General features: G+C 39.7%; 1 protein-coding gene across 9 annotated transcripts in view; it reads left to right on the top strand.

Moving 5' to 3' along the window:
- Positions 1-12,587, top strand: part of SLC11A2 (solute carrier family 11 member 2) — a 36,597-nt gene extending 24,010 nt beyond the window's left edge. For 7 of the 9 annotated variants that reach the window (XM_061416096.1, XM_061416097.1, XM_061416102.1 and 4 more), the window contains exons 16-17: positions 1,056-1,109; positions 7,536-12,587. In XM_061416096.1, coding sequence (XP_061272080.1) covers positions 1,056-1,109; positions 7,536-7,613 — 132 coding nt within the window. In that variant the 3' untranslated portion in view covers positions 7,614-12,587. Of the gene's footprint in view, positions 1-1,055; positions 4,328-7,535 lie in introns of those variants that run through there. The other 2 variants (XM_061416105.1, XM_061416098.1) reach the window with 2 other exon arrangements.
- Positions 12,588-13,974: the final 1,387 nt, after the last annotated feature.

Here is a 13,974-nt window from a genome sequence, read left to right on the forward strand (position 1 = left end):
TTATAAACACCTAGATAATAAAAAAATGGTCAAGAGTCTAGAGTAAGTTATGTAAAATGGTAATAGTAGTTGCCTTTGGATGGTGGGATTATGGATATATTCTTTTCTCTATTTTCACCTTCTTCTGTAACATTACTTATATCAGTGAAAAGCAGCTATGCCAACAACACATCTCCCTCATTATTCTAGACAGGTTTCTCTAAAAATCACAGGGGCTGAGGACTGGGGACAGCTGAATTTATACCATGTCTGCTACAGAGAATGGGAAGACTGGATGATAGAAACCCCCTGCTCATCTGACAATACTTACCTAGCCCCCGTGTCAGGGTCTGCCAGATACTTGACTGGGAACATCATTTTAATGAATATCGAAAAATTATGTCTTAGATAGATATAGCTCTGCTTTTTTCCTCAGTAAACCATGGGCACACTAAGATTATACTGACCCTACAATACAAGGACTTACTCCCAGGAAACCTAAGTAACTCAGTATGGCCTTGACAGAAATTGTTTTAACAATTCGCTGTAGGGTGACTCTTGGTGGTGTAGTGGTTAGTATTTCTGGCTTTCACTTCAAACTCCCAGATTCAGTCCCTGGTAAGGGAACTGAGCTCTGCAACCCCCCCCCCCCCCCCAAAAAAAGAGTGCTGTAGAACTTAAGAGGATCCTTCCTTCATGCAGATCAGTTATGACAGTGCCGAGTCGTTCTTAGTCACCCTGAGGCTGTAGAAAATGTTGAAGACCCATTTTCAAGCCTGAGGACTGGTTCTAGGTGAATTCCTACTGTTTAGTTCAGGAGACTGTTGCAGTTGTATTAGCCAGTCAGTCATTGCCCTGCATTGTGAGGAGTGGAGTAGGACTGAAATGGGTAGTGGTCTTCAAGGAATTCTGCCACAAACACACCACAAACACAAAGCAGTAGGAACAGAGGGAGCTGAGGACTGCAGTTAGTACAGCAAAGAGGTTTGCATCTGAGCAGTGCAGTGTGGGCGGTGAGGGGGGTAAGTGGGCTCTCCAGAGGGGTCAGCGAATGATGACTATATTTTCTCTTTTAGGGTTGGCAATGTTTGATTGCACTGGGCATGTCCTTCCTGGACTGTGGGCACACGGTAAGCATCTCTAAAGTCCTGCTGACCGAAGAAGCCACCAGTGGCTATACTAAGTAAACACTGTTCACAGGTAGCCATCAGAGCCAGTGTGTTTCTATGGTTTACTGTGTGAACATAGCCAAAGGTATGTGCTGTTGCACAGACTGCATTTAGGACTCAGCCCTTTGTTGGGAAAGACATTGTTGCATATTTGTTTGAAAGATAGCATTATTTTTCCTCCTGAACTCCTAACCTGGTAACTGGATTTAGGATCTTTGACAGCTTGATACCTGCTCTCAAACAGCACTGAATTCTTTCACTGTCCCAGGGTCAGTTGTTTTATCTTTATGTGAGATAGTTCTCAATGCATGATTCTTAACAAGACTGACTATATGTTAAAAAACATAATACAAATTACAGAATAGGTATGCAAGTTTTATTTATAAAAAGATAATGGATTGAAAAGTCTGAGAAATACTTTCCTTATGCATACCTTTTGAATTAACTATAAAAAATAAAATCTCAGTTAGGGTGGTTTGAGTCATATTAAAGATAAAATTATGAGATAGTCTACCTCCATCAGGTTCAGGATTCTTTTAACTTATTTTCACTTTAATTTCATTGAAAATTAAGAGGGGTAAGAAAGCATTAAAGAAGATGATAAATGGACAGATGGTAAAACTCACTTGTGGTCATGGTGACTAATACTAATCTCTTCCAAAAATCACTCTGATGATTTCCCTCAGAGATTGAGAGCTTACTGAAATGTTCTTGGGAGTCCCAATGTTAATAACTCTCATGTTAGTACAGAGCTCTCTCAATGGTATTTCTTCTTGAGCACTTAGAGTGGAGAAACCTTCCCCTTCCTCCAGGAGGGTAGTGATAGAAAAAGATGGTAGCATTTATGAACTGATGTTCTCAAGATACTTTGGGGTGAGGTGAAAAAACTTGAAAGAAGAGGAGCCATCTGTTTTATTCCTAAAAAACACCTTCTACCAGAATCATCATGTTTTTCTGAAGCATGCCCAAGATGACTTGCAAGGCAATCTCAGGAGCTCTGGATGTAAGCGTTGGAAAGCTCGCTCCCTCTCAGCGAGTCCTTTGGTGTCACTGGTTGCCAAGTTCTCTCTGCAGGGTTGCACTGGGCTACCTCTCTTCAGCCATTCCCTCAGAGGGAAAAACTTTGAGACCAGATGGTGGAGCTCTGGAGTCAGAGGAAATGGGTCCCTTCAGCATGGAGCTGCTGCTCTTCAGCCACTTCTGACATTTTTACATGTGGAGCCTGACACCATGTGATTATGTCAAACCAAGTCACATTGCCCGGTGGAGATAAACAATCAGGTCTTTTATAGCCACTGACTTGGTGAGAACAGTAATGGGAATGCAATTGAAGGACTGCATTTCTGGTGTCTTCCTTCTGGAGTGCCTATTGATTGATGTTCTGTGATCACCTGAGCCCCTAAAGGCATTGTTTCCAGTACTTTGTACACAGTCAAAAGCACAGACTGAATGGACTGTCTTTTACATGGCTTTAAGGGTAAACTTGTGTGTTCCACTGACCAAACCTTTACCTCAGCCCCTCCAGTGACATAGCACAGAATCATGAGAGACAAATTCCCCAACCGTTCCTCCCTCTCCCCTACCATCATTCCCTAAGCTGTTCACAAGGGCACTCTGGAGACATCGGGCACTGACCTCTTAAGCTCTCGTCTGGCCTCAGTAGGTGAGGGCCATGTTGACGAAATTCTTTGTAAAAGATGGTACACTAACATCATTTACCTTTGCTTGGAGTCTGGCTGGGTGCAGTCAGTCTCAGATTCACAAATATTTAGAAGCCCAGGTAAAAGCTGCTAGTTTTCTTTTCAAAGTTATATATATGTCTTGGAATGACGAAAATTTCTTCCCAGTTAAATGTCAGTTTATGTCACTACGTGTGTAGTATTTTACAGTGTTAACAACACTCCCATGCTGTATTCCACCTCATGCTTTCAGATAGAAAGTGTGCTTTCTCTTCAGCCACTACTTCGGGTACAGTACACGGTGTTTAGAGCTGACATCTTCCAGTGCCAGCATGTGCACTCTGTTTGTGTGAAATGTTTAAGGATATACAATTGTACTTTGTGTAAATTGGTCCTTGTTCTTTATAAACATGGCATGAAATAACCGCTGCTATAGCATACTGGGAATTATCAACAATGGACAAGAACTGCAGTTTGGCTCCTGTGAGGTCCTGCTAGTGGTTTTAGGAGTGGTTACAATGAGCTTTTAGGGACCATTTAACAATATGTAAACTTGGTTTGTAATTAAAAAGTTTTTTTTTTTCCTTTTTCCAATTTGGTTTCCTGGATATTTTTTTTTTAAACCTTGAAAATACTCTATGAGTGGGATCTCAACAACTTTGAAATACTGAAACATCAACTACCACCTGGATTGACATACTAGATTCACGCTGTTCATGATTTTTCTCTGTAGAAGGGATAGAGGAATACAGTTGACCTCCCTGGACATCTAGGTGTTAGGGGTGTTTCATGGAGGCATTAAATAAAAATTCGGCGTGTAATTTATAGTCAGCTCTTCATGTGTATACTCAGCCTTTCATGTCCAGTGTTCCTCCGAACGTGTGATTTCATGTTCTTAGATTCATCCTGCCTGGGATCATGTATTTCTGTCATATTTACCTTTGAAAAAAAATGTATATGAGGAGACTCTTGAGGTTCAAATTCAGTTTGTTCAAGGCTCAATATAGGTTTAGTTCCCAGAAGACTTGATGAATTATAGACACCAAGCACTAATTTCTATCACTGATTTAATTAGTTTTGCCATTGCTAAAGTTTACATCATTAAAATATTTAAAATTGAGAAAAAAACTGTCCTTCTGCCTTTTTCTGCTCTAAGCTGAACATTTTTCTGTCTGTAGTCTTGTTTCACCATTGAGGTAGGCGTTTATATTCTGTATATGCTGCCAATAAAAAGTGTGCATATTTGGAAGGTGAAAGGAAAATTGTTTAACTTAGAAATGAAAGCATATAAATACAAAGACCGGATAGAAATACAAAACTCAGACACAGTAAACTGCTAGGCTTGTCACCAAACACATGGCATGAAAAACTAAGTCAACCCTTAATTTGTTCCAAGAGTGTCACTAGAACTTCATTTTCCCTTTCTCTGTTGCAAGCCTTCCCTGTCTGTCTTACAGGAACTAAATCCTGTGAATAAACACCATAGACATCATCTGAGAATTTTCTTTTCCATGTTGTTCTTCTCATTTAACTCATCCTTCTTACCCTGGTTTTGTTTTGTTTTGTTTTAATCTTTTTTTCGCTCTACCATATGCCTTTGGGGATCTTAGCTCCTGCCCAGGGATTGAACCCATGGCAGGAATTGGACTCATGGCATAAAAGCTTAGAATTCTAACCACTAAGACACTAGGCAACTCTTTATTTGGGTGTAATTTCATAGCTAACATAGGATGCATCACAATTTGAAGATCCTGGTTTGAGACTTCCTTTAGCTCTGCCCTCTGCAGTGCTTTGTGTTCCTTCCTTGGACAGGACCAGTGAGTCCAGATGTGTCACCTTTTGACACCTTAGCTTTGGAACATTAAAAATAACACATTATTATGGTAGTTGGGGTCTAAGCACACTGTGTGTATGTGTGTGTGTGTGCGTGCAGGTTTAGTTGTGTCTGACTCTTTTCAACCCCATAAACTGTATCCCGCCAGGCTCCTACGTCCATGAGATTTTACAGGCAAGGATATGCAAGTGGGTACTCCTACTCCAGGAGATCTTCCCAACCCAGGAATTGGACCTGCATCTCTTGGGCCTCCTGCATTGACAGGCAGATTCGTTACCTCTGAGCCACCTGGGAAGCCCTCAGCACGCACATGACCTCATGTAATTCTTACTGCAAAAGGATATATATATATATAAGGCGACTGAAGGCCCAGAAACTAAAATAACACATCACTAATCGTAGGCATTTGGCATTTGTGCCTGACTAGCTTAGTTCCAGAACCCATGTTATTTTTACTAATCATCCGATACAATACGTAGTATACACTTAATAGTACACTTTAGACACCAAGCTTTGGTGTTTAGCAGCACCAAAACAGTACCATATCAAAGATACTCCTCTTAATACTCTGATGAGTGCTAGAATATGTTTTAGGTCAAAAGTTGCCAATTCATAGACTAATTTTGTTGCAGTTCAGTTCAGTTCAGTCGCTCAGTCCTGTCCTCAGTCCTGTCCGACTCTGCGACCCCATGAATCGCAGCATGCCTGGTCTGTGCTAAATTTTCAAAAGTACCTGAATACTTTTTCTGGTGGGTGTGGAAAATGGACAGGGCCAGCAGTAAGTAAGAACCGATAGTTTATTCATTTGCGTACCTCTCTTCCCTTGAAAGGTTTAGCCAGTTCCTCTGCTATTTAGCTCCATTTCTCAGTGTCCCTGAGCAATACAACAAACTTTTCCAATGAAGGAGTTTTCTCTACTAAGCCATGAAGTGATACAACCTGGAGGTCTTGGGGCTAAAAATGCAGCCCTTGCTTACTACATGCCCACCCCACCACCGTAGTTCACTTAAGAAAAGGCTGCAGTGGATTGTCAGTGAATCTGACAATTGCTCTTGGTTACTAAAACCTGAGTCATAAAACCCTGAAGTGAGTATAAAGGCTGAAATCTGAAGTGCTGTGCTTCTGCCCTAAGGCCAGTGTGACTCAGTAGTTCCTAGCCTTCTAGTTGAGAATAGTTTTATCATGGGCCCCATTTTGTCTCATCGTCACACAGTCATCATAAACCTCTGATGGGCATTTTTAATGTCTAAAAAAATTGCTGAAGACTAAAATGAGATAGGTTTCCCAGGTGGCACAGTGGTCAAGAATCGGTCTGCCAGTGCAGGAGAGTCAAGAGACGTGGTGCGATCCCTGGGTCATGAAAATTCCCTGGATTAGGAAACCGCAACCCCTTCCAGTATTATTGCCTGGAAAATTCCATGGACAGGAGAGCCTAGTGGGCTATACAGTCCATGGGATCACAGAGTCGGACACGACATCACACCCACCCACACACACACAAAATGAGATAGTTTATTAATGTCCTTGGCATTTTAAAGTGCAGCATTTATTCCTGTTTTACAAAGGAGTAGGATAAGGCTCAAGAAGGAAACATAATTTGCTCAAGGTCATAGGAAATGGCAGAGTTGGAGCTTGATCCCAGCCCCAGTGCCTTTTGCACTCTATTCTACTAGAAATACTTATGTGAATTTATAGTGTGCGTCCTGAGCACTCACATGATCTCATTTGATTCTTACAACAGAAGGTTCAGTCTCTATACAGATGAGACAATTGAATGGCCCAAAAGAGGCTGTTGGTACCAAGGGGCAACAATGTTCCTAAAACCCCTGGTGATACCAGTAGGGCTACAAGGAGGCTCAGTGATTGTCCCAGGGTGAATGCAAAGGAGAGGAAAAGAGTAAGCTACAACTTCACAAATGCTGATACACATCATCTGGATTAGGCCTCCTGGAGTGAGTCTGGCAATATATTTTTTTGCTTTGTTTTCATATTTATTTTTTGTCCACACTGGGTCTTGGTTGCATCTCGCAGGATCTTTCATTGCCGTGTGCAAGCTTCTCTCTAGTTTCTGCTTGTGGGCTCCAGAGCCAGAGCTTGCTTAGTTGCCTCCAGGAATGTGCAATCATAGTTCCCTGACCAGGGGTCAAACCTTCTTCTGCCTGGCAAGTTGGATTCTTAACCACTGGACCACCAGGGAAGTTCCTGGCAATGTGTTTTAAAGGCAGCTGAAGTAATTCTTACAAAGTCTGATAAACATCTGGGAGCCTTTTCTCTTAGCACATGCCGTTTTATGTTTCTTTCTTTTGTTTAATGAAAGGTTTTTTCTGCTCAGGTGCCAAAGGATAATTAGGGCCCAGACAATAGGGCTTAGAATTTAGACTATTTGAAATTTGATTTCTTTTCTTTTTTTTGGCCCGTTCTGTGCAGCTAATAGGATCTTAGTTCCCTGACCTGGGATTGAACCTGAACCCTCTGCAGGGAAAGCACAGAGTCCTAATCACTGGACCGCCAGGGAACTCCCTGAAATTTGAGTTCTAACACACTTAGTATTAAGGTATAAAAGCTCGCAGTACATTTGCTCTTAATATCCTGATCAGAAACACCCATGCCGAAGTAGAGTATGTCACAAGAATAGTTAAAAGTGCAAATTTTGTATTTGGCATTTAACAAATCCTTAACTATTTCAGCTCCTGTCAGTTATTTTATATATGTCATAAACCATTCATATATTTATAAGCCATTTATTTTCTGAAAGAAAATCAGTATAGCAGAACTGAAATAAGAGCTACTTTTATATGCTGATTATAGATACTTGAATGCCAATTTTAAATACTTATAAATCAGTCTAACTCTTTTCCATCTTTTTGTCCTCAGTACCATCTGGGATTGACAGTTCAACCTGAACTCTACCTTCTGAACACCGTGGACGCTGACTCACTTGTGTCTAGATGACGGACAGCCTCAGGGACTATAGAAGACCCACTTTCTCTTAGTCCTTTTGTGCCAAGTGTCCTGTTAACATTTCTCTGTTAGTTCAGTCGTGAGTTTTGTTCAAATATTTTGAACAAAAGGTAAAAATTTCCTCATGGGAAGGGTGTTAAAGCTGACAGCTGTTAAGTGTAGGTCAGAGACCCACCACCTCACAACAGTCCTACAACTGCCAGAGTTAAATGATTAGCCTATGGTGGCCACACACCCCTATGGGCTTGTGCCTGAACTTCTGGAATTAAATATATGTGTGTGTGTGTTTATGTAAACCTGAACTTACTGGTTTGGGTAGAGTTTTATATAAAAATGATATTTTGTATTTTTTAAACAAATTTGTTCAGATAAACCATATTTATTTTGTCTAAATCACATGTAACAAAGGAAAAAGAGCACTGCTCTTTTTCAGAATGAACTGGTCAAATAGACCGATTTTTAAAGTGATACTTGACTGTGGCCAGTTAAACTTGACTTGGATTTAATCAACCAACCCTTGGTAACTGCTGGTACTAGCACATCATTTCCAAAAGAAGACGTTTCTTTTCTTTGGCAGTCTTGTTTCATCCTGGTTGTCGGTGTGCTCTGTGGTTATTATTTTTCTCTGTTGTTGTTTTTCTTGAGTTTTTTTTCAGAGTTATGATGGTATTTTCCAAAGAGCTTACTACCTAGTAACAATATCCAGAAATCATACTTTAACCAATAATCAGTTTTCCATGCTACATTGGAACTCAGCCCATTCTAGCACTTTAGGTATAAAAAAGAATTCTAACACTGAACTTTACAAAGCCCAACAGAAGATAATGGAGGCATTAGTTTTCTTTCTAATGTGTGTATAGTCCCACCATGTCTTGTCTTCCCCCTTTTCCCATTAATACTCCAGACACCATTTCTAGGCCAAAGTCTATATCCTGGAGTGGCTGATGTTTCTAATGCTGACTCTCCTAGGGAATGCTAAGCATTTTAAGTTTATTTATACCAAGTAGTATGAGATTAGACCCACACTGGGACTTGGAAGATTGGTCCACATGTTATAAACTGCCTGCCCACGTATGGGTTATAGATATTTTGATTCTTCTTCCTAACCAGAATTTTTTTCCATAATATTTTTATAATAAAACATTAAATACTTAAAACTTTCTGCAGAAAGTTTCTGCATATTGATCTGATTGAAAAGTCAGAACATTTTGAACACCAGGCTCACACCCCTTCATGATAGTGCATTTGACTTACACTGAATGGTAGCTATCCATTTTTAATGGAATGCAGTCTGTGCCTTCTCATTTCCTTCCAGCCCCAAAGGCTTTGAGTTTGCAAACCCTGCAGCCTCTGTATGTTTGAGCATCATTTTCCTCTTTGAGCATAAACCTCGCTGCCTTACTCTAAAACTTGGCACATTTCAGTAAGACTTAAAAAAAATCCAGACATCGCCTTTGTCATTTATAATGATTTGATCCTGTAAGTGGCACAGATTTGTCATTTATAATGATTTGATCCTGTAAGTGGCACAGATTTTTTTCTAAGATGATTCTTTAAATTCCCTCATTTCTAATTTGTGACCCTTGAAACTTCTGATAAGAGCAATAGCCTTGCAACTCAGGTTAGAGATCTTCTGATCTTAAAAGTAAAACAATTAACATCATTTATGAGCTTTTATTTGAAAAAGAGACTTTAAAAATGGGTTTCAGTGTTTTGGTTTGTTTATACAGAGACAGCAACTCTATATGAATCAGTTTGTTGAATTTTTTTCTCCCTCCCTGGGCAGTTCCATTTCTCAGTAGTTTGATTACCAGAGGATGTTTGGGAAAAGAAAAAAAAAAAAGGCAGGAAGAATCCTGTTTTATAACTCATAAAAAGATAAGGTGGTTGGTTAAATAGAGATTAAGTACTTGAGGGGTTTCTGTAGCTTTTCTCCATTCTTAAATTGTATCTTATTAGGAACAGACTAGAGTTTACAGCAAAAATTTATAAGTATACCTCTCAGTTCATACAATTCCTGTAATCAGAAAATTTTATAATAAAGCAAGCTGAATCATGCTAAAACCAGTGGAGGAGACTGATGTCTAACAGTAAGTCTTGGACAGACTTTTTTGCTAAGTTAATATTTAATCATTCCTTATGATTTACAGTCTGGATTTCATGATACATGCTTATATAGAAAATAATATAATCAGTCTCCCCCTTTTTTGACCCCACTGTGTGGAATGTGGGATTCTCCATCAGGGATTGAACTCATGCCCCCCCACCCCTGCAGTGGAAGTGCAGAGTCTTACCTAGTGGACCACAAGGGGAGGTCCCAATATAGTCAGTCTTAAGATTAACCTAGATTCATATACTCACTCAGTTTCTGAGGTTTAACACTATGGAGTCAATTTGTAAAAGGGTACTCTGATAGTCTATATCCAGGATATCAGAAAAACGCAATTAAATAGTTGTTACTGAACAGCTACTGCTATATAACTGTGTGATGGCCTAATAAAAAAGTAGTCAGAGCATACCCAATAGTCAGGGAGGCATCAGAGATTATAGCAGCTGATAAAAATAGCCTTCTCAATTTTAAACATTATGATACTAAGCACCGAGCCTTTGCCCCAGAAGTATTGTGCAAATTCAGGTTTGTATCTGTTTATAGGATCTTCCCTCCATGACCTCCCCTGTTTGTCCAAGTTAATGGGGGCAAATGGGCTTCCTGCGTACTTTTCTCCATCAATGATTTTACATTTTAATTTAAGCATAATTTTTGAGCTCTTATGTATAGCTACTTTTAATATTTTTCATTGCTTTTTTTCAAGCAATAAGTACATTAGTACTTTCAGAGTAAGATTATCACAAAATTCTGGAATCTTTTTGGTTTTGAGAAGACCCCGTTTCTGAGTTAATACTTCAGTTCATCTATTTTTAATGCTGAGCATGTTTTGGGAGAGGGGGATCTTTCTGGTAGCCTGATGAGAAGTATCTTCATTGTGTAATCAACATGAAGGATGACATTTCTATGCCAGAAGTCTTAAAATTTCCTGATTTCATGGAAGATATTATAGCCAACTGCTGGAATGTTTACTGTAGTGAAGTAGAGTAGTTGGATTCTTTCCTTGCCTGTTTCTAAAGTGTTGACTGGAACATGTCTGTCTGTTGGTGGCACTTGAAGAGCCTCATAGTAGGTGCAGATGGCAACTTTAAAAATAATTACCCTGAGCCAGTAGAGAAGAGTGCATATAATACACAGAACAATGAGTTAATGTCTAGAATGCAGATACATTTTCAATATTGTTGCATCTTTCCCTTCTCCAAATACTAGACGACCTTCCAGTCAGAGTATTTCTCCACTACAGAAAACATAAAGAAGAGGAAATCATTACCACAGATCATATTACATGCATTTTAATGCACTTTTTGTTTTTCACCTTGCATTCTTGATTTTATCTCAGTGGGTACTTTTTTTTCCTTTGGTTTTCTTTCCCAGAAGTGCCTGGCAGGCTATACAGTCCATGGGGTTGCAATGAGTCAAACACAACTGAGTGACTAAGCACATTTCTTTCCCAGGCCTGGAGTCAGAATAAATCTGAGGCATAGCAGTTATGACTTCAACAAGGTGGAATTAGTTTTTAGAACCCCAGGCTTACAGAGGAGCTTGAGGCCTCAGGTATACTTCACATTTATTATCTTCTTTGTTTCTTGTGTTTTCTGCAGTGTCATGCCAGATTAGCAGTAGCACAAATGGACTAAATCTTTCCACTCCCACAGTACTGCCATTTGAGGGAAAAGGGGTTGTTTTTTTGGAATTTACCTTTGTATTCCCAGAAATACTTTCAAGAAGTATAAAAATGAATACACAAATATTTCAATATTAGACATTTATGTTTGTGGTAAATTAGTCAGGTTTCTGTATAAGAGTGAGGTGCACAGTGGTGAACCAATTATTTTTAAAAATTTCACTGAGCCCCAGGCAGCGTGCTAACCTGTGCTAACCTGCATGTGTTCCTGTGCTTGTCTGGTACACTCCCACACGCGGCCTCCCAGCTGAACCAAATTTAAATAACGACGTGGCCATTCATTCGCCTCTGATGTGATTTTTGCCCATTCTAAAAAGGAGTTTATGAAAGCCTTAATTACCTTGCCCTGTTTGGAGAGAATAAGTGATGAATAGAGTGTCATGTCTAATATGGATAGTGAAAGTTTTTCTGTAGCCATTATATAACTCCTAATTTTCAGGTTGATTTGGCATAATATAGATTATTTTCTGCTGCTAACTAGAAAATAAAAATTGTAAAAGTCAGAAAATCACGTCCTAGGTTCTGCTGCTAAGTCGCTTCAGTTGTGTTCGACTCTGTGCGACCCTATGGACGGCAGCCCATCAGGCTCCACCGTCCCTGGGATTCTCCAGGCAAGAACACTGGAGCAGGTTGCCATTTCCTTCTCCAATGCATGAAAGTGAAAAGTGAAAGTAAAGTCTCTCAGTCGTGTCCGACTCTTAGCGACCCCATGGACTGCAGCCTACCAGGCTCCTCCATCCATGGGATTTTCCAGGCAAGAGTACTGGAGTGGGATGCCATTGCCTTCTCCGGTCCTAGGTTCTAAAGGACATCAACAGAGGTATTTTTGAGTTGACTATTTATGGTAATTGATTTGGAAATCAACGTCTTAAAAATTTGAAGGCTGTGAGAATTCTGACTGAAATTTCTGTAGTATAATATGCTACATATTGAAAATTCATTTTTGTAGGTACTTTTCAGAAGACTTCTTATTTTTCTTGTATGTGGCTTCATTTTTTTGTAACCCTTATAGAGTAGAGAATACCTATAAGCAAAAAGTTGTATATCAATAGAGTATTGATAGGAAACAAACACTGAATTTCATCACTTGTATTTTTCTAAAACAATTGAAAGCAAACACCCTCTGTCTTATTATTTTTTGGCTTGGATCATACAGCTCACTCCAGAACTGGGGGGGAAAAAAAATTAAGAGCCCTTTAGGATAAGTATAAATCTGAGTTTATGATGTTACTATGCCACCCTAAAGTTTGAATTTTAAAATATTAAAAGGGAAAGTGGGAAGATTTGGCAAGATCTTGAGATTAAAAACAATAAGCACTTCTACTTAGCAAACATCTATTCATTATTGTTCTCAGTATTGTACTTAGTATTCTGATAAAAAGGAAAGTAAATGGATTATAATCCCTGCTTCTAGGAATTTACCATTCAGTGGATGAATTAGCTGTGTTTAGGCAGATGAGACAGGTGTACATCTTCCCCAAGGATGAGATCCTAGGGCCCTGCAGAAATGGGGGAGGGCCTGGAAAGATAGCATGAGAAAGAGCTGATTCAGTGAATTCAGGGAAGTCAGCAAATGTTCATAACCAAAGCAAGATAGGGAGCAGCAGATTTAAACTACATTCCATAACAGTTGTCAAGGCATCGGCTATCTTAGGTTGTCTAAACTAAACCTTTGCTTCATTTTCCTTCTGCTTTATTTATGACACTTCTTGTTAATAACTACAGAGTACACAGAGTCTATAGTGTCAGTAAGTTAATTGTTCTCATCCTAATCAGCAAAATGAGGCAGATGTCTGCATCATTTTCTAATGCAATAGTACTGTAACTATCAAAGATGCATAAAATTCAAGCCAAAACATGTTTAAACTTGAATCATTGTGGTATCTATGGAAATAACATTCTCAGGTTCAAAGAGAATTATATGATTCATTTCCCTGTGCTTATTAGACACAGTTATTAACCTTTTGCCTACTTCTTAAGGCTTTATAGGTGGTGCAGTGGTAAAGAATCTGCCTTCCAATGCAGGAGACACAGGAGACTCAGGTTCAATCCCTAATTCAGGAAGATCCCCTGGAGTAGGAAATGGCAACCCACTTGGACCAACCCAGTATTCTTGCCTGGAAAATCCCACAGACAAAATTTCTGGTGGGCTACAGTCTATGGGGTTGCAAAAAGTTGGACACGACTGACTCCACACCCACGCTACTTAAATGTAGGTGTTCCCCAGAGCTCTGATCCCATCCCTTTTCTTACCTCATTCACACCTGTTGCTTCACTGGTAGGCAAGTAAGATCTGTCTTCTGAGTGTGAGACCTATATATAGATTATAGTATATGTGACGTTTCTGCCTCACATAGGTGAAAGTGAAGTTGCTCAGTCATGTCTGACTCTTTGTGACCCCATGGACTGTAGCCTACCAGGCTCCTCTGTCCATGGGATTTTCCAGGCAATAGTACTGGAGTGGATTGCCATTTCCTTCTCCAGGGGATCTTCCCGACCCAGGGATCGAACCCGGGTCTCTCACATTGTAGACAGACGCTTTACCATCTGAGCCAATATAA

Source organism: Bos javanicus, chromosome 5, assembly GCF_032452875.1.
Source record: "Bos javanicus breed banteng chromosome 5, ARS-OSU_banteng_1.0, whole genome shotgun sequence".
NCBI lineage: Eukaryota > Metazoa > Chordata > Mammalia > Artiodactyla > Bovidae > Bos > Bos javanicus.